This window comes from Artemia franciscana, chromosome 20 (assembly GCF_032884065.1).
Source record: "Artemia franciscana chromosome 20, ASM3288406v1, whole genome shotgun sequence".
Taxonomy (NCBI): Eukaryota; Metazoa; Arthropoda; class Branchiopoda; order Anostraca; family Artemiidae; genus Artemia; species Artemia franciscana.
In genome coordinates, this window is record NC_088882.1 from 11,218,721 (window position 1) to 11,240,861 (window position 22,141).

Consider the following 22,141-nt stretch of genomic DNA (forward strand, 5'->3'; position numbering starts at 1 on the left):
ATGTTAAAATGCCGAAGGGAGGCAACCAAGGACTTTGGCTGGTTGTTTTACTAGTTGCTACCAAGTAGGGCATAGAAAACATTGCTTCTAGTTAGAAAAACAATAGCATTTACTTCCTGGTATTTTGATTTCTGCGTTCAGCATGTCAATATATTTTTATTGTAAATTACAAAACACTTTAATTTACAACATTCATATTATAACAACAACAAAAATGAGAAACAATATGTTTATATGGACAAATAAATGAAAAATCCACCAGTTTTAGAAAAAAAAGTCCTGATCCCCGTAAATAAGAATTTTTAGATTTTTCTTATGGTTTAACTTCTTCAACGATTTGGACTGCTGAGTTTTTATAGGAATATTTTCTAAAAATTGACGTTTGCTTCCAGCTGATTTCTTCAAATGTATGGAATGTCAATTACCGAATCATTTACTAATTCATTAATTAGAATAGAACGATTTTTCGACAAAACACATAATTAAAAAAAAATATCACTACCTCCCCAAAAAAGCACATCATTATTTTACTTACTCTCCAGAAACATCATATCAGCATAACCGCCATAATAAATAAATAAATCAAAACTCACATTCTATAAAAAGCAGATTCTAAATGGTTTATCTAAATATACGGGGGTCTCCAATAATCTTAAACAATTCCGTGTACCTTTGAAGGAATATTTTCTAAAAATAGACGTTTGCTTACAGGTGATTTCTTCCAATAAATGGAATATAAATTACAGTGTCATTTATGACACTGTAATTATATGGGGGTCACATATGGGGGTCTCCAATAACCTTAAACAATAGTTAAACAATTATGTGTACCTTTAAAGGAATATTTTCTAAAAATCGACGTTTGCTTACAGCTGATTTTAATTCATCAATCCAAAATATGAGGTTTCTTAAGATTCAAAAAAGAGTTCTGATACATAATGGCAGTTTACCATTTTGGAGATAGTACCATAGAAACAGAATGGCCAATCTTACCTTAGAAAAGGGGAGAGCAGCACAATTATTAAAATCTTATTATAAAAACTTACCAATTGTCGACAAGCCAGAGATTCTCTTCCTCTTAAAATTTTGTTTGAGTAAATCCGCCTCAATAGGACTAGGTTCCCATGGCTTGAACGGCTCACCTAAACCAAGGGCTTTTAAAGCCTTTCTATTATGAGCGTGTGCGATAACTTCAAATTCACGATCGTATACGTAATCACCGCACTGAGCACAAAATACTGCACCATAGCAAAGGTCCACAGCTAAAACAAAGGATATTTCATGAGCTAAATGATTGTTTTAATAGCCAGATTTGCAGCACAATCACTACCACTACTACCCACAGCTCATTGCAGCACAAACCTGTCTGACACAAATATAGCTCCACACCCTCCTCCTTCACCGCAATCTGTTGAGGGGTTTACCCCGTAAAGTTTCTACTTTCTCTAAGGATTCGACACCTTAAAAGATCACCCTTCTCTCGTCCATCACAAACTTTTTAGTTTGTGTGGCTAAACTATTTAGAACTGATCGGGTGGTTTTGACATAAATAGCAGATCTTGCATAAGAGATCCGTATAAACGATAGAAAAATAAAAGCAAACACCAACTTTCTCGGTAATCTTAGAGAAAGCATTTAACTTATTCCGTTTTATGCCGGAGATATAGATTTAATAAAACTTACATTATTTGAAAGGGTGAAATTGTTTGTTTGTTTTTTCAATTGAACGGAGTAGAATTTTATTTTTGAAGTTCAACAAAGGCAATCCCTAAAAAATATTATAGATAGATAGATATATTTATTCACACAAAAGCCCAATTGGGCCATGGTGAAATAGACAAAACAAGCGAAAATTATACCTGATTGAAAAAGATTAAAAATCAGCTCGAAAGAAGTACCATTTGAATAATTTGACAGTTTTAGGATTTCTCTGTTGTGCTAACCACCTTGATTGAAATACCTTGCCAATAATTTTTCATATTTTTATGATGCATATTTTTTAAGCTGTATGTACATAGAATAGACAGCACTTAATTTAAAAATTAGTAAGATAACATACATTTTTTTTTATTTTAAACTGGACTCTCGTTAGCTTTTCAAACTGTTGATACATTTAAGATCCCTATTAATTTTCATCAAAATTGCTTTGGGAATTTCCTGTGGCAATGGAAAAACTTTTTAATGGGTCCTTTGTCTTTGAGACGTTCAGCCGATGCTGAGACTCGAAAAATTATTTTTTAAGATTTTGAATCCCCTTAAATATTTTCTTATTTTCACTCCATCCTACGACTTGTTCAGTTTGGAAAGGGGGTCAGCGGCGTGACTCTGTAAGCTTAGCCAGAGTCGACCCAGTTCTAAATGGGTACCTGGAGATATCCGGGGAAGGTAAACAGGAAGGGTGTGCGAAAGAACAGGATGGTTGGCCCCCAACCCCCCATTGCACTTTCTGGCTGAAGGGCCAAGAAACGAAGATCAGCACCGCCGGTAGGGAATGTAAAGTCTAATGCCGTATCCTTTACTTCTTTTTTTTACTACGACTTCCTGCATTCCACTTGGCCTCAAATGGATTGGCAAGAAGCACTATTTTTTACCACTTATGGTCGTCCATTTGTGCAGTAACCGTTTCTTTCAATGCTGCCCTAGAATATGGGATTTATCACATTACGATTAACAGTTACAATATTCGGGTGTATTGTCTAATTTTTTGTGTTATTTAAAGGCTTAACCGGTAGTTATTTCTATATTTTTGTTTTGTAAATGGAAGGGCAGTGTAGTCTAAGGAATTATCTACTAATGTACTGGACGCACGTATAAGTTTTTCACTACGATTTAAAACCGCAAGCTACACTTTCCTTGGACCTTCCTTTGGACCCCGCAAGCTACACTACAAAAGACCACACTTCCTTGGTGAATATTTTAATGCTGAAACATCTGGATCGCCGAAGAAAAAATATTCTTTTCGCCCATCCACTAAGTAGCATCACTAGTACCATCAATAGTGGCACTCGTGGCGCTGTATCACGAGCACTGGCGGCAATAGGAAGCAAATACTTGGTAAGTTAATATTGTTTTGGCGCTATTTTACAAGAGCTATAATTGAACACACCTAAGCTGCTTCTCCTTCCCCATATTTTTTCCTATTTTCCTGAAATACTTCTAATTTCCTGATTTCCTTGAAAAGAACCCATGTTTTCTTATAGTTTGCTTAATATAAAGCCCTTGAAAATATTCTTGTAGGCATGCTGAACGAAGCGCTTTTTCATATTGTATATCAGTTATGGATAACGTCATAATAAATATATTGATTCATAAGATCCCCACAAAACTATACATGGCATTCAGGTAAACGAAAATTTCATAGGACTAATCAAAGTCCGCACTCAAAGGTATCTGAGAAGCTCCTCCTTCCTCAATAACAGAGTTTATTAGACGAAAGTTTACTCCTATTATTCAAGGCCGAAGGCCGAGACCGAGTCCGTTGATTTTTTAATTTGAACCGTTGACTTTGAACCGAGTCTGTTGATTTGGAGAGAACGAGTCCGTTGATTTTTGAATTTGAACCGTTAATTCTGAATCGAGTCCGTTGATTTGGAGAGACCGAGTCCATTGGTTTTTGAACTGAAACATTCTTGGTTTAGTTCAAACATGATTTTTTTTCCACCTTCTGGTTATGGCAGCAACCGAAATTATGGCTAAATATTTAGTTTGTATTTCGATTTTATTGTTTCCCATTTGCGATAAAATGGGAATCGCTGATTGTTTTTTTTTAAACAAGTACCATGGAAAAAAGTGTTATTTTTGCGTCATCTTTATTTAAACCTGTAGCCAGATGCTCCCGCACTTAGCCCCAAGGGAAGAGAACAGATGAAGGTGCGCTCGGGAAGAGCAATAAAACACGAAACAACAAATCACTTTTAGGCTACAGCTCTTTAATTTTCTATGTACTTACGATAATATCAGGATAGGGGCGGATTACCCCCGCATTCGTACGAAAGGAAGTACATCACTGAAATGTTGCAGTTTACCAAGCCCTAGCTACATAGAAAACGGCAAAAGTAGAATAGGTTGCTAAATAAGTTGAGTTTTTTGCCTTATTCTTCGCTTTTACATTATTATGTCTCAACTTCCTCTATGGTTTGACAAGACGGTTCGGGGACGAGCTGGCTCCCAGAGGCAAAGAAACAAAACATATATGTAAAAGAAAACGAATTGCATCTAAAAAAAATGCCTCAAGAGCAAGTTCTTATGCATTTGTCTTTTTACTAGAAAATTTGCGACCCCCCCCCCCCCACACGAGAAAAATCCTGGATCCAATAGTGATTTCTTCAGTTACTTTCACCTTTTGACGAAAATAAACAACAAATTCTGTTATATAAAGTGAAACTAATATAAAAATGACTGAAGCTAAAACTAGGAAATAAATAAAGTACTTAAAATGGAGGAACTGCCACTGATTTGATTGACGGGCTGTTGTACAGAATCCAGCACAATTGTAGATTTACTAACAGAAAAAAAAATTATACCAAGCTTTGAACGCTGTATCAAATAGCTTCTAGTTCCAAAGTGGAATTTTTCATGACTCTTTATTTGTTTTATTACCTGACAATCACTTATACTGGTTTACCTGTGAAACCCCTAATTGACAGTATATATTATAATGCGTTACTAAGATCGTTCTACATCGTATAATTTACCTATTCCCCTTTTTAGGATTATGAATCAGCGTTTATAAAATTCCAAATTTTGTATTTGATCACCTTAAGGTAATGGAACCTATGCTTTTATTTGAGGGGATGTATAGATAACCATCTTCAATATAGTTATAATCCAATCTAAAATAAGCTATTTATGCATTTATAAAGTCTGACTTGCTTTTCCATCCATGTTTTCCTTGCGGGGGTTTAGCCACCTTCCCCTCCCCCGAGTGCCATTACGGGTCCCTGCTCTCTAAAATGTGGCGGTAGAGGTTTAAGCATGGCACCATTAGCATGATTATATGATTGTCAAGGCTGTCCAGTTATTCTAATCATTAATTGCACTTAAAATTTGAAACGAACTTTATCAGGAAAATCTGTCCACTTTTATTGATTTTCCTGAATTTCAAGTTCTTTTATGTTTTAAATAAAGTTTACTTCACTTTAGGTGTCAGCATATTTTCAGCAAAAGCAATTTATCGTTCCAGTAAATATGTTTATTATAGCAAGCTGTGTCGCTGCTTACAGACTAACTTTTGGTTAAAATAGAAAATCCGAATTTTTAAACCAGAAACCAAAATTTTACAAAAACTGAGATGCAAAACGTAATTGTTGGTCAAACGTAAAAAAAAAGATGAAACGTTTTATTTGGCATAATTCACCCTTTATTTTGAATATTAAAAATTTTCCATGACTGCAGCTAGAAAAATTACTCGAATGAAAATCGTTTAAAATTTAACTTTTCAACTTGATTCTTCAAACAAAATACAGAACGATGAAAGAGAACAGGAAGTCTATAATAACCAGCTAATAAAACAGGGTTGTCGGATTACAAACTATGAAAATGTAAAATTTATAAATCTGAATCCAAAACTCATAATCTGTTAAGTCCATAAATGGAAACAACAATGTCGAAAGCCAGATTGTGAAACATGGTTCCGATTCTCAATTGAATAGAATGCTCATAATATAGTATGTCAGTCGATTAAAATATTGAATAATCTAAATATGAGTTTAAAATCTGGTTTGTTTCAGGTAGCCGACAATTCTCAAGGGGTACGTGGACAAAAAATTTATAGGTACTCTAGCAAGGGTTTGCAGCCTTTTTTGCACTACCTAAATACAGCTTATGGGAAAGCCCTATAATCTGTAATTGTGCGCATAATTATGAACTTGCATATAATTTAATAAATAATTATGTTAATTTGAATCCATTTGGTTCAAACTTCGTTCAACCATCACATTCTATTAGTTTGTTCCAACCATTTGGTCCAAACTTCAATCCAACAATTAACTTCCTATATTTACTTTCTAATAGTTTTACTTTCTACAGCAAATAAAATGAAATTAAAGTGGTTTTGTGAAAGAGATTTTTTAAAAATGTCTTTCTTTTTACCAAGCAAACCTAAGTCTCCTGGTACTAATCTTAAAAAATCTCTTCATTACATTTATTCCATTCTATTTACTCTGTTTATTTTTTTCGTAATTGGTTTTGTAGTAGGCCTGTGCTCTTGGAAGCTTAACGTTTGATTTGTGGTTTGCTCCTGAAAATTGTTCTTATTTTAATAAATTATCAATTACACAACCAATATTTATTTTTTATATATAACAGAATAATACAATATGTGGTACAAATAAAACAACAGAAATACTAAACTCAGTAGATTGTAATCTTTTCCTTTATATTGCTTTTTTATGTTGATGCAACTTTACTACTATATGCATGATTTTTCTTCTTCTCTGTGATTTTCCATAATATATAAAGCTATTATCTTCAATATCATAAATTAGATATCAATATTAGGTGTGTTACAAAATAAACAGATATTGTTGAATTTTTGTAAATTATATTTTTAATTTATTAATTTTTTTATTAAAATATTTGTTCCTATCCTTTTTTCTCTTTTCTGTGATATTTCATATTAACACAAATCACCCTCCGTTTAAATCTTTATGGACTGCATCAATTCCCTTGAAGTCAGGTGTATGGTCAGATTACAATTTTTTACATTTTTTTAAGTTACAATTTTTTAAGACTGTACAGTAGATTAAATTAAAGTTAGCTATACAGAGTTTTTTTTAACCATATTCGGACGGACTTCCACACAAAATAGGAAAAAAAGGACACAACAGAGCAAAGGGATTTGAGTGGTGTCCATAAGAATTTCCATATTTAATTTTTTGCCATCCATTGTTAATAAAAAAAAAATCTCCCCCCACCTCAGAAAAGGTTCTCTGATTCCCCTCTTTTAATTTGTGTTCTATTTCTGGATATACTAACATACAAATAGGAGAACTTTTGAAAATGGATTGTCGTTATTTCCCGTGCCTTCTGCTGATTCACTTTGAAATTTAGGAAACAGTTTTAATCAATCCTAAACATTTTGAAAACCTGCAACCCAATTTCAATCAAAAACATTCACCCGTCAAAAACGTTAAAAAAAAACTACTTCCTTCTTCACACTCTTCCTCCTAACAAGTAAAACTTCCTATTTAACAGAAAAATTCAATCAAACCACCTTGAATTCTGTCATGTATATGACTTTGTCATTTTGTTAATAATCATCCTTTGTTACTTTCAAACTACCTTAAAATCATGGAGGCCAACGATGTGGAACACAGGCCTGGTTTGGAGAAGGTTTCATGCCTCGCTTTTTTAACGAAATAATTGGGATTCTGACGAGTTTTTCATGGCAGTCAATATTGCTATGTTGAATGAAATAAACCATAAGTTAGGTTACCTTACAAGAGGTTTCTGAAAATAAAAGATTTCATACTCATACTAATACAACAAACAATTCATTACACCACCGATCCGCCTCAGACCAACATAGCTGCATATATGCCTCTTCCTGTCAAACCTTCACTACTTAATCCCTTTCATGAAGTTCCAATTTGCTTTAAATCTTTTCTGATGAACTCCCCCCACCCCAGTCAAGGATATCCTACTTTTTATTTGGCCCCACATAGATACCAAAAAGCACAACTTTTGACACCCTATTGTCCTTCATCAATAAAATAAGACCTGACTATTTTAACCTTTATTTCATTGAAGCCCTAGAAGATGGAATCATATTTTTGAACGGTTGACTTTACGTATTTCTTACATACACGTACTTCTACAGGTTTATGTATTAATACACCTACTTCTTGTCAAATAAGTACTTGTGACTATCCTTAGAAATTTCCTCTGGAAGGCATAAAGTACATCTTCCTCAACCTAATTTCAGAGGCACATTTGGCCACTGCCATTACAATGGCTTCCAATTGTGGCATTGGAACAAACATATTTGATACATATGCCCTAGATAAAATATCAAACATACCTAGGTAATGCTTTCTCTGTTGACAGTGCATTTGTATATGGCTTTTAGTGAAACAGCCAAAATAGATACAATGTAGACATGCATGCAGTCTTGAGCCATATCCTTGACATGTATGGCAGACACATGATTTAGCCTGTAAAAAAATATTTTCAGGACTTTTTTTGTAAAAAACAGTTTTGAGATTCTGCAAACTAAGGGGACACAGAAGGGGGGCAACTGAATTCCAAAAATGAAACTATTGACTTTGCGTTGGCTGTAAAAATGCAAACAATCCATAAGAATGTGATTATTTTTCGAATTGAATTTTAGTCGATTAAACATTACTAATTGTTGACATTTTCAAAGATAGTATTTAGAGAGGTGAATGAAGCTTTCAATAAGGAATTCAAATATATATAATTCTGACTATTTCTGAAAGTTTCATTGACTTAGACCTATGATGTTACAACGACTCAGGGACACTAAGAAGATTCAACAGCAAACCAGCTCTTCAGGATTTTATGATTCCTTCTTAACTCATCCTGCATCAGCAGAACGGTCAAACAGAGAAAACTGTATCTTTAGACAGTTTCGAGAAGTTGAAGATTAGAAATACAAAGACTAATTCACTTGGCTAATTTGCCTTTATAATGAAGAAGATAGATCTAAGGTATGTCTTTTTTGAAAAAAAAAAAAACAGAAATGAAAGGTCCCTTTTACCAAACGGAAACCTTTAAAGTGTCAACAAATCTTAAAAGTAATATTGCAGGTTTATCAGATTGTCAGAGCCAGTTCCAGTTTTAACTGTATCCCAGCGTTACTCCCTTCATTCCTTGATATAGACCTAGGCTACACCACAATATCCGGTAAATATATGTTGTGAGACAAAAATAAGAAAAAAAAGTATATACAACGGGATTCCCCATTCAAGGATCTTTCCAAATATTATTAATGTTTTCCCAAATGCATTCGAGCTCCCTTCCCCCTTTTTTCTAATTAGGGTGGATAGATGGTTTTGTTTGTATTGTTTTTTTTCGTTTATTAATTTTATACAGCTTTCTTCAAATTACTTATATTAGGCATTATAGAGTGACTCGATAAGAAACAATCAGAAATTTAACACAAAATCTATAAATCAACAAACTTTCATATATAACCCATGGTCAGTTTCTATGTAATGAGTCTAAATATAATCCCTAAGCTACCTTAAATTACCTTAAATCACAGCTTGGAGTGAAATAAGGATTTTTGATCCTGTTGCTACGTACAATAATTTGTTGATTTAGTTGAGTCGTTTTTTAATTTTCTTTATTTGATATTGTGAACTGACTGTGGGCATGAGAAATTAACAAACAAAAAGATAAACCTGCAAAATCAGTACTCTGCAATAGACTAATTTACTGAATATTTGCTGTCAGAAATTTTCTGAATGTAATGAAGTTACAGGTTAAATTTACTTATAAGACAGAGATCATACTGAAAAAAGAAATATATAATTCAACTCTCAATTTAATTTTTTTCTCAAAACAATAATTTACTACTACTAACAAATCACCGCAGAACCAAGCTGCCTAAGGCTAAAACACTTACACACTCTCTTCCTCCTTCGAAATCTGTTAAAAGTATCCCTCTTTACACCCTCCCTAGAAGTTTCAATTTCCCTCAAAAACTTCCTTAAGACCTCCTCCCAAGCTATTCAGGGACGATCTGGTTTTTGTTTGACAGACTGTGATTCTTCATCTGCAGAACGTATTCAATCTATCTCAACCTTTCTCTTATTATAGCCATAGAAAGCAGGATAGAAGCACATTTTTCATAAGGCTTAATGTTTAAAATGCTTTCCGTCAGATAGGTACTCAGAAGAATCTGCAAATAACCCCTCTGGAAAACATGGATAGCTTCATAACTGTTCCCAGAGTGGTCTTCATATTGGAAATACATAACACCTTTTAACCAACATCTGGATATATTGAGTTCTCACGTGACCGCTGCGAAAACGCATTAATCATCCATGTGAAAAATATATGACAAATCTACCTCCGTCTTATAACTTTACCTAAAGCATCTTTAAATATAAACTATCATCATACAATGTAATTTGCTTACTACAGAAACCATGATAATGCCTCTACAATTACCGAACTTGCGCGCATCACCTTTCTTATGGGAGGGCTCGACCAAAGTTTCCCTAAAAGTTTTAATTCTCTTCTATATAATTGCCTGCAGCCTTATTACGGTTTAGCATGTTTTCAAAATGTTCCACCCATCTCTCTTTAACTCTTTTATCGCCACTAATCATGGCTCTATTTATTTATTTATTTCTGGCCATACTTCATTTATTTATTTTCACCCAAAATGGTAAGCACTCAAGTGCTTGTTGTAATACAAAGACAAATCAATAAACACAAAGAAAACGCATGAACAACATACAAGAGACAAAAATAAACATTAGGAAAACATTGCTAGCACTAAAGAAAAGAAAACAGCACTAAAAAAAATGAAAAATAATTCTATTTGAATCAACAACTGTGCCGAACTTACTGTGCCGAGTAAAGTGGTGCACCTACAATAATTTTCTTAAACAACAACAAACTTTCAGCACAACCAAGGTCATCTGACACAAGTTGCCATAACTGGTAGATCATACTAATAAAAATAAAAACCCTTGAGCATCAGTCAGATTTTGCTGGATAAATTTTATGCACATGCTGGTGTGGCGTCTGATACCTTGAAAACTGAAATAACACCATTTTCATTATCAATAACATCGATAATACTGTAAGTGTCAAGAAGATCAGATCGATTTCGTCTAAAAATATAAGCTTGGCAACTCCAGTGCCTCCATTGTTGTGATAACCTGTCACCAAGGGGAGTAAACGTTCCGAGAATAAATGAGTATAATGAAATAATTTGGATTAAAGTTAAACTGGAAGTTCTACCACACCCATTAGCTAATATCATTGTTGGTTGTTTTTATTATCGGAGCAGCGTAAAGACTTCTAGGGAAAACTTCCATGCGTTGCTTGATTACCTCCAATCCAAACATCCAAATGCTGGGATCCTACTAACCCGCAATGGAAATGAACTAAATACAAGTCATCTTTGTCAGGAAGCTAACTTAAAACACATTGTTAATATCCCAACAGCAAAAGGTGGTACTTCCCTTAACGTTATTTGTACAAACATGCATGAATTCTATCAAAGACCCAATTCCCTCCCCCCATTTGGTGGCAGTTAGCATTTTATGCTTTCACTAAATCCAATTCATGATCATATCCGCAAGTATAAACTTGATGGATTTAAGTATCGACCAATTACTGATATTAATCTGCTCAATTTTAGAACGTGGCTTTCAGAAAAACAATGGGAAGATGTATTTGCTGTCAACGAATCGAATAAGAAAGCCAAACTTTAAAAAAAAAAAACCTGATAGTTATTTACTCCATTTTGTAGAGGTCAAAAAGAAAAGATGTTCTAATGATAAGCCATATATAAATCAAGCAATAAATAGTTTAATCCAACAAAAATTAAGACTTTTGCCAAGGAAAAACTGAAAAAGCTAACATACTAAGGAAATCTAGAAAAAAGCAGATTTAGAAAGCTTCAGCCCAGTATTACCATAACAAAGCAAGTGAACTCTTTAAAGCACGACCAAAGCAGTGGTATAATACAGTCAAGAAAATCAGTGGTATAACAGTAAAAAAATGTTGACTTTAATCTTGATGTTCCTCCTGAAACTACAGATAATTCACTAAATAAACATCTTTCCGCTATTGTACAAACCCCCCCCCCCCTGCTCTCTCAAGTAATATTCTCTGCCCCACAGCATCAGACCAGTATATCCCTGTAGTACAGCCTGTTGATGTTAAGGCAAAAATACATAAACTAAAGAGAACTTCACTATACCCCCTTGATATTCTAATTGATTTAGTAAAAGCTTTTCCAGATAAGTTATCAAAACCTTTGTCAAATATTTTTAATACAATAGCTAGAAGTGGTTCATTCCCTAAGTGCTGGAAAAAGGGATACATTGCACCCATGGAGAAGAAAGGTGTTGGTTTGGAGTTTTATGGAGTACAATAATTAGCTTAACACCAATATTCTTTAAACTGCATGAGAGCTTTACAGCAGATTGACTTAAAAAGACTATCCTTGAACTTGTTGATGAACAACAATTCGGAAACACGAAAGGTTTATCAACAACACGTTAGTATCCTCATCAGTCTCCTCTATACTGTATATAAATTACTTGAGAAGCCAAATACATGGCTCAATCTCCTTTCAATTTACCTCCAAAAGGCTTTTTATCCAGCCAGTCATAATGTTTTAGTTGAAAAATCGCTGAGTGAATTTAATGTACCCCATTTTCTAGCCAACATTATTATATATTTTCTGTCAAATAGGAATCAAGTTCTTAAGTTCAATTAAATAAAGAAAACAAGTCTGTTCAACTGAAAGTAAGGAGTAACATTAAAACTTAAAACGAACAGAAATTACTCCATATATGAAAGGGGTTTCCCTCCTAAATGCGTTTAGGAGGTAACAGGCCCTTTCAGATACAGAGTAATTTCTGTTCGTTTTACATTTTAATGTCGCTCCTTACTTTCAGTTGAAAAAAACTTGTTAATTTCTGAACGTTTTTGAATTAATATGTTTTGATTTTGACTCTCCACACATGGATAATTAAAAAGAAATTTGCATATTAATTCTTTTGTAGCTAAACGGCTTTCTCATAGTTTTAATTGGACGATTTTGAGAAAAAAGTGTGGGGTAGGAGGCCTATTTGCTCTCCAATTTTTCGATTATTTAAAAAGGCAACTAGAACTTTTACTTTTTTAAGAACGTTTTTATTAGTAATAAATATATGTAACTTACGAATTAACTTACATAACGAGCTTCTATATTCGTATATTTTTACTACGTATATGAGAGAGTTCGCCCCTTCGCCAATACCTCGCTCTTTACATTAAAGCTTAAATTTATCCCAATTCTTGACAACCTCACAGAGGTTGTAGAATAAATAGTTGGAATTACAAAAAAATACTTTAGCATAAAGAGCAAGGTATTTAGGAGGGGATGAACCTTCTTATATACGTAATAATTTCTGTTTGTTTTAAGTTTTAATGCTGCTCCTTACATCCGGTTGAAAAACTTTTTCATTTTCATTTTTCATTATTTTTTTTTAAGAATGCTAGAAAATCCTGTGCCCCTTCATGGATTTTCTCTGCCGAAGAAATCCCCCTGAAAACGTCCGTACACTTCCCAATAACCATTTCTATATGTAAACAATGGTCAAAGTTTGTGACTTGCAGCCACTCCCTGGGAACTGTGGGGGAATAGGTCATCACCTAAGACATAGTTATTAGGTTTTTTGACTATGCTGAACAAAAGGGCTATCTCAAAATTTTGATCTGATGACTTTGGGAAAAAATGAGCGTGGGAGGGGGCCTAGGTGCACTCCAATTTTTTTGGTCACTTAAAAAGGTCACTAGAACTTTTAATTTCCGTTAGAATGAGCCCTTTCGCTAGTGGTTCTAGGATCACTGGGTTGATATGATCACCCTGGGAAAAAAAAACACACACCTGTGATTGGTCTTCTGGCAAAAAATATAAAATTCCACATTTTTATAGATAGGCGCTTGAAACTTCTACAACAGGGTTCTCTGATACGCTGAATATGATAGCGTGATTTTTGTAACGATACTATGTTTAAGGGGTATTACCCTTTATTTTTCAAAATAAGGCAAATTTTCTCAGGCTCATAACTTTTGATGGGTAAGACTAAATTTGATGAAATTTATATACTTAAAATCAGCATAAAAATTCGATTCTTTGACGTATTTATTAGTATCAAAATCCTGTTTTTTAGAGTTTTGGTAACTATTGAGCCAGGTTGCTTCTTACTGCAGTTTGTTACCATGAACTGTTTGAAAATGTTTATTCTGATTCACTCCCTATTTCTTGTGGAGTTCTTTAGGGTATGCTTTTAGGTCCTTTAATCTTTTTTTAGTCCTTTTGGTAATGATTAACAATCTTGCAAATAAATCAGCCAATTAATGAAGTTTGTGAATGGCATGTCATTGCTCAAAAAGTGCAGAAGAAATATTAAGAGCAGCTCAATGGAAATTCTCAAAAATGAAAGTGAATTCCAATAAATCTCATATTATGATGCTTAGTTTTCTTAAATCAAAGCCATCATTTATAATCTTAATGCCTAATGAAACAATTACAACAAAAACTAAACTCTTAGGGGTCATGCTGACTAGCCATTTGAAGTGGGAGGCCCAAATTTGCTCTATTTTAAACAGGCCAGTGCATCTCTGTCTCTCCTTAAGCTATATGTTAAATTTTTATACCCAAAAGCACATACCCTCTGCCTTTATATATCCTTTATCTGTCCACATCTTGAGCATGCTTATTCAGTGTGGCATTTTGGTCTTACAGGGGATAAGTCTGATAGGCTAGAAATAACCCAGAAGAGAGCCCTGAGAATTATTTATGGTTAGGGCAGTGCCTTACATTATCCTCCTCAATGAATTCCACCTCCCTACCTTGAAAAGCCAAAATGTTACTCTTTGAACCAATTTTAGAAGTAATCTGCATCATAAACCATGCTTTCAATGTTTACTCCAAGCCCCTTATTACCCTCCAAAGTCCCATCCTGGTTTTAAATCATATAAAAGCAAGAGCTGAGTGTTACAAAAACAGCATTGTGCCAGCATTCATTGAAATAATAAATAAATGCAAATTGTCTTGTTAATGGCTCATGTGTATCATTTTATTCATTTTACTTATGTTAGTGTTCTTGTATACTGATTTGTACTCATTGTCCTCATTTTATTTGACAGGTCAGTTGGGTTCATTGCTGTAGGCTATGTTTTAATATTGCACTTATGTTTGTTTTTTTTTATACAAATGTAGGCTAGCTGACTGAAGACAAGTTTGGCGGTTTTTTTTTTGTTGTTATGAGAGTTTGCTTGATAATGCACTATTCTATTCCATATCTAGGAAGGGGGCTGCAAAATAATTGTAACACTATAGATTGCTAGATTTGGAAAGAGCATTGATAGGGGAATCTAAAGAGCAATTTTTTTCCATGTGATTTCTGTCCTATGAGCAAATTAGCCTTTTTTTTCTTCATGGTAGGAGCCTTCTCTATGGTCTTAAAATAAACATTATAATAAACAAAAGAGAAATAAAAAAGAACAACAAAGAAAAACAGAATAATGCAATAGTAGTGAAAAAAGAAGGAAATTTAAATACTTCAGCTGAGACCTAAGCTCAATAGTCCTCATAACAAATAAAAGAATAAAAAGTCCTCAAAATAAAAAATATGCCTCAAAATTGAGCCTGACAAAGCCTTAGGCTATATACAAAACTTTGCTGATTTGGCTGGGTTTCTTTCCTTTTTTTTAATTGACAATATTTTTTAGGCTATAACCTATAACTATACTAGTAGATAGAAAATAAACACAAAAATAATTCAAGTCAGCAAATTTCAGCATATAGACTAAGCCAAATAGGCCCAAACCTTGTAGCCTCCAAAGTCATCTCATTCAGATATTGAAAGTCATTTTGTTCAAAATACTACAGTCACAAAGGCCCCCATAACTATTCTTCCAGGGATAACATGACCCCAAAGCATGGACTCTGAAAAATGCAAATTAATAGTTGTTTCTAGTTTAGCAGCTTCTTACTATCCTGAAAAGTAGTTGAGTTAGGAAAATAGAAATTTCAGAAGTTAATCCATGACCAAAAACATGTTCTGGTGAGGTATTGCCAACCTACTATGTTAATGCTATTCTGATTTTGATGGTTGACATTTGTCTAGTTGACAGGTCTATACTTGTGGAATCTTGAAGACAATATTAGACCTTAATTTTTTCAATTTTCAATCTCTTTTCCTCTGGTTTTAGTTTTATAAATTCAGTTCCTTCTATTTGAGCAGAATTTTCAGCCATATCAATTTTTTTTCTGAATTTAAGAAATATATTTGCTGACCTTTGAAATCTTGTAAGTTGGGATTGAGGAAAGTAGTGAAGCTGAAAATACTTTTCCTGTTCTTTATTTAAGTAGAAGATCAATTTTACAAGGTTTTGATTTTATAACAAAAAGATTTTAAAGGTCATTGCTCTCTAAACAGTTAAAGAGGAAAGGTAAGTACTTCAGAATACCTTCCCAGGATATTATTTAAGCTCTGGGTACCTCCTGATGTTTTTGTACACCTAACTCAAATTCTTTTCAAGATAGCAAAAAGCTTCTATACTAGAATTTTTTCTTTACACAATCTTCTAAGCCCTAAGAAAAGAATAGAAATAATAGCTTGAAAAAACCTTTCAAGGTATTCTTTCAAAAGCATATTTTAGACCCTGGATTCATTCCTAACAGTTTTATTTGTCTTATGAAACTAGAGTTGAGTGACTTCTTGCTAGCTAAGAAAGGGGTTAGGTTAGGAAAATGAAACTTTCAGGGACTGGTCTACAGGCTAAAGTATATCCTGGAAAGCTATTTTAAAGTACCCACCTCCCCTCCTTCTCCTTCTAGAGAGCCCTGATATTTGCCTACATGACAGGTCTATACCTATTGAAATTTTAACAAAACAACATCTTACCTTAATTTCAGTTACCAGTTGCTTTTTCTCTGCCTTTAGTTTGAACATGCAATTCCTGTTATTTGAATAGAATTCTGAGCCACATCAGTGCTTTTTTTCAAAAATTTAGGAAATGTATTTGCATATCTTTAAAACCTTATAAATTGTGATTGAGCAAAGTTGTGAAGCTGAAAACAATTTTGTTATAGCCTACTTTATTCAAGCAGAAGATCTATTTTTCAAGATTTCACTTCTATAACATACATTTTTTGAAGGTCATCAAAGGTCAGGGCCCTCTAGAAGGAGAAGGAGTGGAGGTAGGTACTTCAAAATACCTTCCTGGGACATACTTTAGCCTGTAGACCCATCCCTGAAAGTTTCATTTTTTCTAACCTAACCCATTTCTGAGATAGCAAGAAGTCAATCAACTAGAATTTTACCTTAATTTTCACTTACTAGTTGCTTTTTCTCTGCCTTTAGTTAATAAAATGCAATTCCTGTTATCTGAGTAGAATTTGGAGCCATATCAATGTTTTTTTTTTTCAAAATTTAGGAAATGTATTTGCATATCTTTAAAACCTTATAAAATGGGATTGAGCAAAGTTATGAAGCTGAAAACCATTTTGTTGTTCTTCAATTAAGCAGAAGATCTATACTGCAAGGTTTCACTTTTATAACACACATATTTTTAAAGGTCATCAAAGGTCAGGGCCCTCTAGAGGGAGAAGGAGTGAAGGTAGGTACTTCAAAATACCTTCCCGGGACATACTTTAGTCTGTAGACCCATCCCTGAAAGTTTCATTTTCCTAACCTAAACCCTTTCCAAGATAGCAAGAAGTCAATTAACTAGAATTTTACCAAAGAACTACAACCATGGTTAGAAAAATACCATTACTGGAGAAATATACCTTTCGTTTTCTTGCTTCTTTAGACGGACATGCCACAAAATAAGCATGAACAAGCCTGTAAGGTTGTGTCCCTTTAACTGCTTTGAAATTACTCAAATGTGTGCAACCATTATTGTTCATGTTTTGATATTGCAGCGCAGCTCAGAAGCTTATCCAGCCCTGCTTAAACAATAGAAAAGAAAGCAGCTTTATTCCATATGATGTTAAATTTCTGTAATCGTTGAATAGCCAGCCTACTTTTGTTATGAATGTTACAAAAGCTGCAAAAGAGAGCAGAGCCATCTCACATTTTATTTTAAATTTGTCATGAGCGGGTGGAAATTGTATTTATTGAACACGAAATGAGTTTCTTACAGAGAAGAATGCCAAAAATCCTTGTCATGGAACCTTCGCAAATAATGCACACATGATAAAGCACTTAAAACGTCAAAGCTTAGTTCTTTCAAATGTACTTTCAAGGAATGTGGACAGGAGTGATGACTGAAATCAAAACCCACCATACACATGCGGGTTGTCAAACTGGCGTATCAACAATGCCTAAGTTACCGCATAGAGTATTAAACTGAAATATTTATCAAATATTGAGGGGAATATTGAACTAACCAAGACACTTAAACTAACCAAATCTGCAAACTACTGCTATTGTTACTACTATCACTACTAATAGTGCCGCTACTTTCACTATTACTGCTTTGACTATTACTACTATTATTGCTACTACAACTACTACTTCTGCTACAAATGCTGCCTTAGTGCTACTATTACTGCCACTACTACTACTATTGCTACTAGTACTGTTACTTCTAAGGTTAAGGACAGAACCGGATCGACTACGTGCGGGGCCTGTTTGGATTTTTTTTTGCGGGGCCCCCTTTATATATTAATTTTTTAAGCAAAATTCAAATCCAGTATATAAGTAAATACAAATAAATAAACACACACTCATATATATATATATATATATATATATATATATATATATATATATATATATATATATATATATATATATATATATATATATATATATATATATATATATATATATATATATATATATATATATATATATATATATATATATATATATATATATATATATATAGTCATTTTCATGTAGTCTTTAGCTTAACTGTTTGTCTCTCGCAATTTTTCTTCCTAAGGATCTTTTGGGGCAGGACCGATCTATTAGTTTAAAGTACGTGAAAGGTGTTCTTTAATATCTCTATTGGGGTCTAAACAATACATTTGGCCATATGAATACGGTTCAAAATCACCTTCAGGAAACTGTGATGGGTGTGCTGCTAAATTGAGCTTGTAATAAATTTTCAAACTATTTTGAAGCCTGAAAATATTACGGTAATTTTTGGTTCGATCACCGCTTACATTGAATAAAACTAAGGCAAAACATGAGTTCCAGTTTCATATTTGTTTGTGGAACTCTAGAGATCAGACCAAACAAATTCATTCGGAAATTGATGATGCAGGAATGCAATTCGACTAAACAGGCAGCAGCCCCCAAGTAAGTGTTGGCTACATTTTCTGTTGGATAACGGAGAACTCCACAGTGAACACATAAAGAGTTGAAGGGTCCCAGTGACTTGTAAATCACACTTGCGTAGCTTACGACATCTTTGTAGGTTTTTACTGTGTTTTACGCCACAATTTGTTGACATTAAAGATTGTGATGGTGCAGTTCTTCTTGCATAATATTTTTTTCGGTACTTTTGTACATAATGGTACAAACACGAGAAATGAAGTTAAGTCAATCCTAACAAAATAAACAAAAATCTAATGAAAATAAAATACTTTAGCAACAAATATATAGCCCAAATTATATAAGTCTAATGTATTCTGTACCCATCACTTTTTTCCACTGAGCGTAAGCTAAATTATTTCTTAGCACAGATAGATAAAACTGGGTTGCTCTTCAGTGTGTTCCATTATGTGCACAAGTACCTTTTTATGGCACTTGGTATTAACCAAGTGACATGATTATAGCAATCGCAAATTCTGTCGGTCTGTCGGTCCCGGTTTTGCTACTTTAGGCACTTCCAGGTAAGCTAGGACGATGAAATTTGGCAGGCGTATCAGGGACCGGATCAGATTAAATTAGAAATAGTCATTTTCCCGATTTGACCATCTGGGGGGGGGAGGATTGGGGCCCCCGTTAATTCGGAAAAAATAGAGAAACTGAAGTATTTTTAACTTACGAACGGTTGATCAGATCTTAATGAAATTTGATGTTTGATGTCTCAGAGCTGTTATTTTAAATCCCGACCGGATCTGGTGACATTGGGGGGGGAGTTGGGAGGGGGAAACCTAAAATCTTGGAAAACACCTAGAGTGGAGGGATCGGGATGAAACTTGGTGGGAAAAATAAGCACAAGTCCTAGATACATGATTGACATAACCGGAACGGAACCACTCTCTTTGGGTTAGTTCGGGGGGGGGGGGGGTAATTCTGAAAAATTAGAAAAAATGAGGTATTTTTAACCTACGAACGAGTGATCGGATCTCAATAAAATTCGATATTTAGAACGATATCGTGTCTCAAAGCTCTTATCTTAATTCCCGACCGGATATGATGACATTGGGGGGAGTTTGGAGTGGGGGAACCTAAAATCATGGAAAACGCTTAGATTGGAGGGATCGGGATGAAACTTGGTGGGAAAAATAAGCAGAATTCTTAGATACGTGATTTACGTAATTGGAACGGATTCGCTCAATTGGGGGGGGGGGGTTAATTCTGAAAAATTAGAAAAACATGACGTATTTTTTAACTTACGAAGGAGTGATCGGATCTTCATGAAACTTCATATTTAGAAGGGCCTCGTATCTTAGATCTCATACTTTAAATCTCAACCGGATCCAGTGTCTTTGGGGGGGGGGGGCAGTTGGGGGGGGGGCGAAAATCTTAGAAAATAATTAAAGTGGAGACATCAGGATGAAACTGGATGGAAAGAATAAAAACCTGTCTAAGATACGTGACTGACATAATCGGACCGGATCTGCTCTCCTTGGTGGAGTTGGGGGGGGGGTAATTTGGAAAAATGAAGTATTTGTAACTTACGAAGGGGTGACCAGATCTTAATGAAATTTGATATTTAGAAGGATCCTGTGCTTTAAATTCCGACCAGATCCTGTGACTTTGGGGGGAGTTGGAGGGGGAAACCGGAATTCTTGGAAAACGTGAAAATTGGAGTATTTTTATCTTACGAATAGGTGATCGGATCTTAATGAAATTTGATATTTAGAAGGAATTCATGTCTCAGAGCTCTTATTTCAAATCCCGACCAGATCCTTTGACACTGGGGGAAGTTGGAGGGGGAAATCTTGGAAAACACTTGGAATGGAGGAATCGGGATGAAGCCTGGTGGATAGAATAAGCAAATGTCCTTGATACGTGATTGACGTAACCGTACCGGATTCGCTCTCTTTGGGGGAGTTGTGGGGAGGGGTTCAGTGATTTGGCAAGTTTGGTGCTTCTGGACGTGCTAGGACGATAAAAATTGGTAGGCGTGTCAGGGAGCTGCACAAATTGACTTGATAAAGTCGTTTTCCCAGATTCGACCATCTGGGGGGCTAAAGGGAGAGGAAAAATTAGAAAAAATTAGATATTTATAACTTACGAGTGGGTGATCGGATCTTAATGAATTTTGATATTCAGAAGGACATCGTGACTCAGAGCTTTTATTTTAAATCCTGACCGGCATTAAGCCTCTGATTTTCCCTTTAGATCAATCTATTGATTCTTAGAATTTTGTTAGAGCTCATACCATATGAGCTCTTAGCTCTTGTTTTCTTCTCCACTTTCATTTTTGACTCGCTCTGATTCTCGCTATTCTTTAACAGAACAGTTCTTTGTTCTGTTCGGTCATTTTTTACACTCTTGACACTTGCCTTAGCGTGTCTGCTAACCCTACAGTTCTTTGTTCTTCTAATTCATCTTTGACAAGCTCTGATATCTGCTGTTGCTTGTAATTCTCGCTGCTCATTATCTTCTAACTTTCTATTTATTTCTTCTTACGGCCGTATATCTTCTCATCAAACATTTCTTTGTTCTTCTTTTCATTTTGATTCGTTCTGACCCTCATTGTCACACGTCTTGTAACTGCATATATTTTTTTGTTCTTCACTTTCGTTTTGAGTTGTTGTGATTTTCACTGCCATTTATCTTTTAACTGCATACTTCTATGTTCTCCAATTTCGTTTTTGACTTATTCTAAATTTCAGTTTCACTAATATTTTAACAATATATCTCTTTGATCTTTAATTTCGTTTATCATTGCTTCAGACATTTTGTCAGTGCCTTTTGCCTTAGTTGCTTGGATTGGTCTTGTCACTTTCGATGGTCTAGGTTGTTCTTTATCACCCACCGTAGGTTTTTTTCTTCATCTTGTCTCATTTGATGGTCTATTTTGTTCATTTTCAGTTCACGGTTTTGCCCCCTTTTGTTCTTTTTTTGTACTCATTTTGTAATAACGTTAATTTACGTTTGTGTCCCCTAGATATTGTGAAACTGCTGAAAATACCTTTTGAAATTTAGATCACCAAAAATCGGCGCATGAATCTACGTATTTCTAAATTTTGTTCTGTAAATGCTTCAAAAACGGTTTTAAAATCTAGTTTCCTTGTGTCTTC

At 34.3% G+C, this 22,141-nt stretch overlaps 1 protein-coding gene across 1 annotated transcript in view; it reads right to left on the reverse strand.

The window, feature by feature from the left end:
* The window catches only part of LOC136039753 (ubiquitin carboxyl-terminal hydrolase 22-like), a 67,885-nt gene extending 50,108 nt beyond the window's left edge, over positions 1 to 17,777 (reverse strand). Inside the window, exons 1-3 of the mRNA XM_065723603.1 lie at positions 17,498 to 17,777; positions 8,021 to 8,153; positions 1,047 to 1,262 (exon numbers count right to left, since the gene is read on the reverse strand). Of these exons, the coding sequence (XP_065579675.1) occupies positions 1,047 to 1,262; positions 8,021 to 8,153; positions 17,498 to 17,617 (469 nt within the window). The 5' untranslated portion in view covers positions 17,618 to 17,777. The remainder of the gene's footprint in view (positions 1 to 1,046; positions 1,263 to 8,020; positions 8,154 to 17,497) is intronic.
* Between the last annotated feature and the right edge of the window lie 4,364 nt (positions 17,778 to 22,141).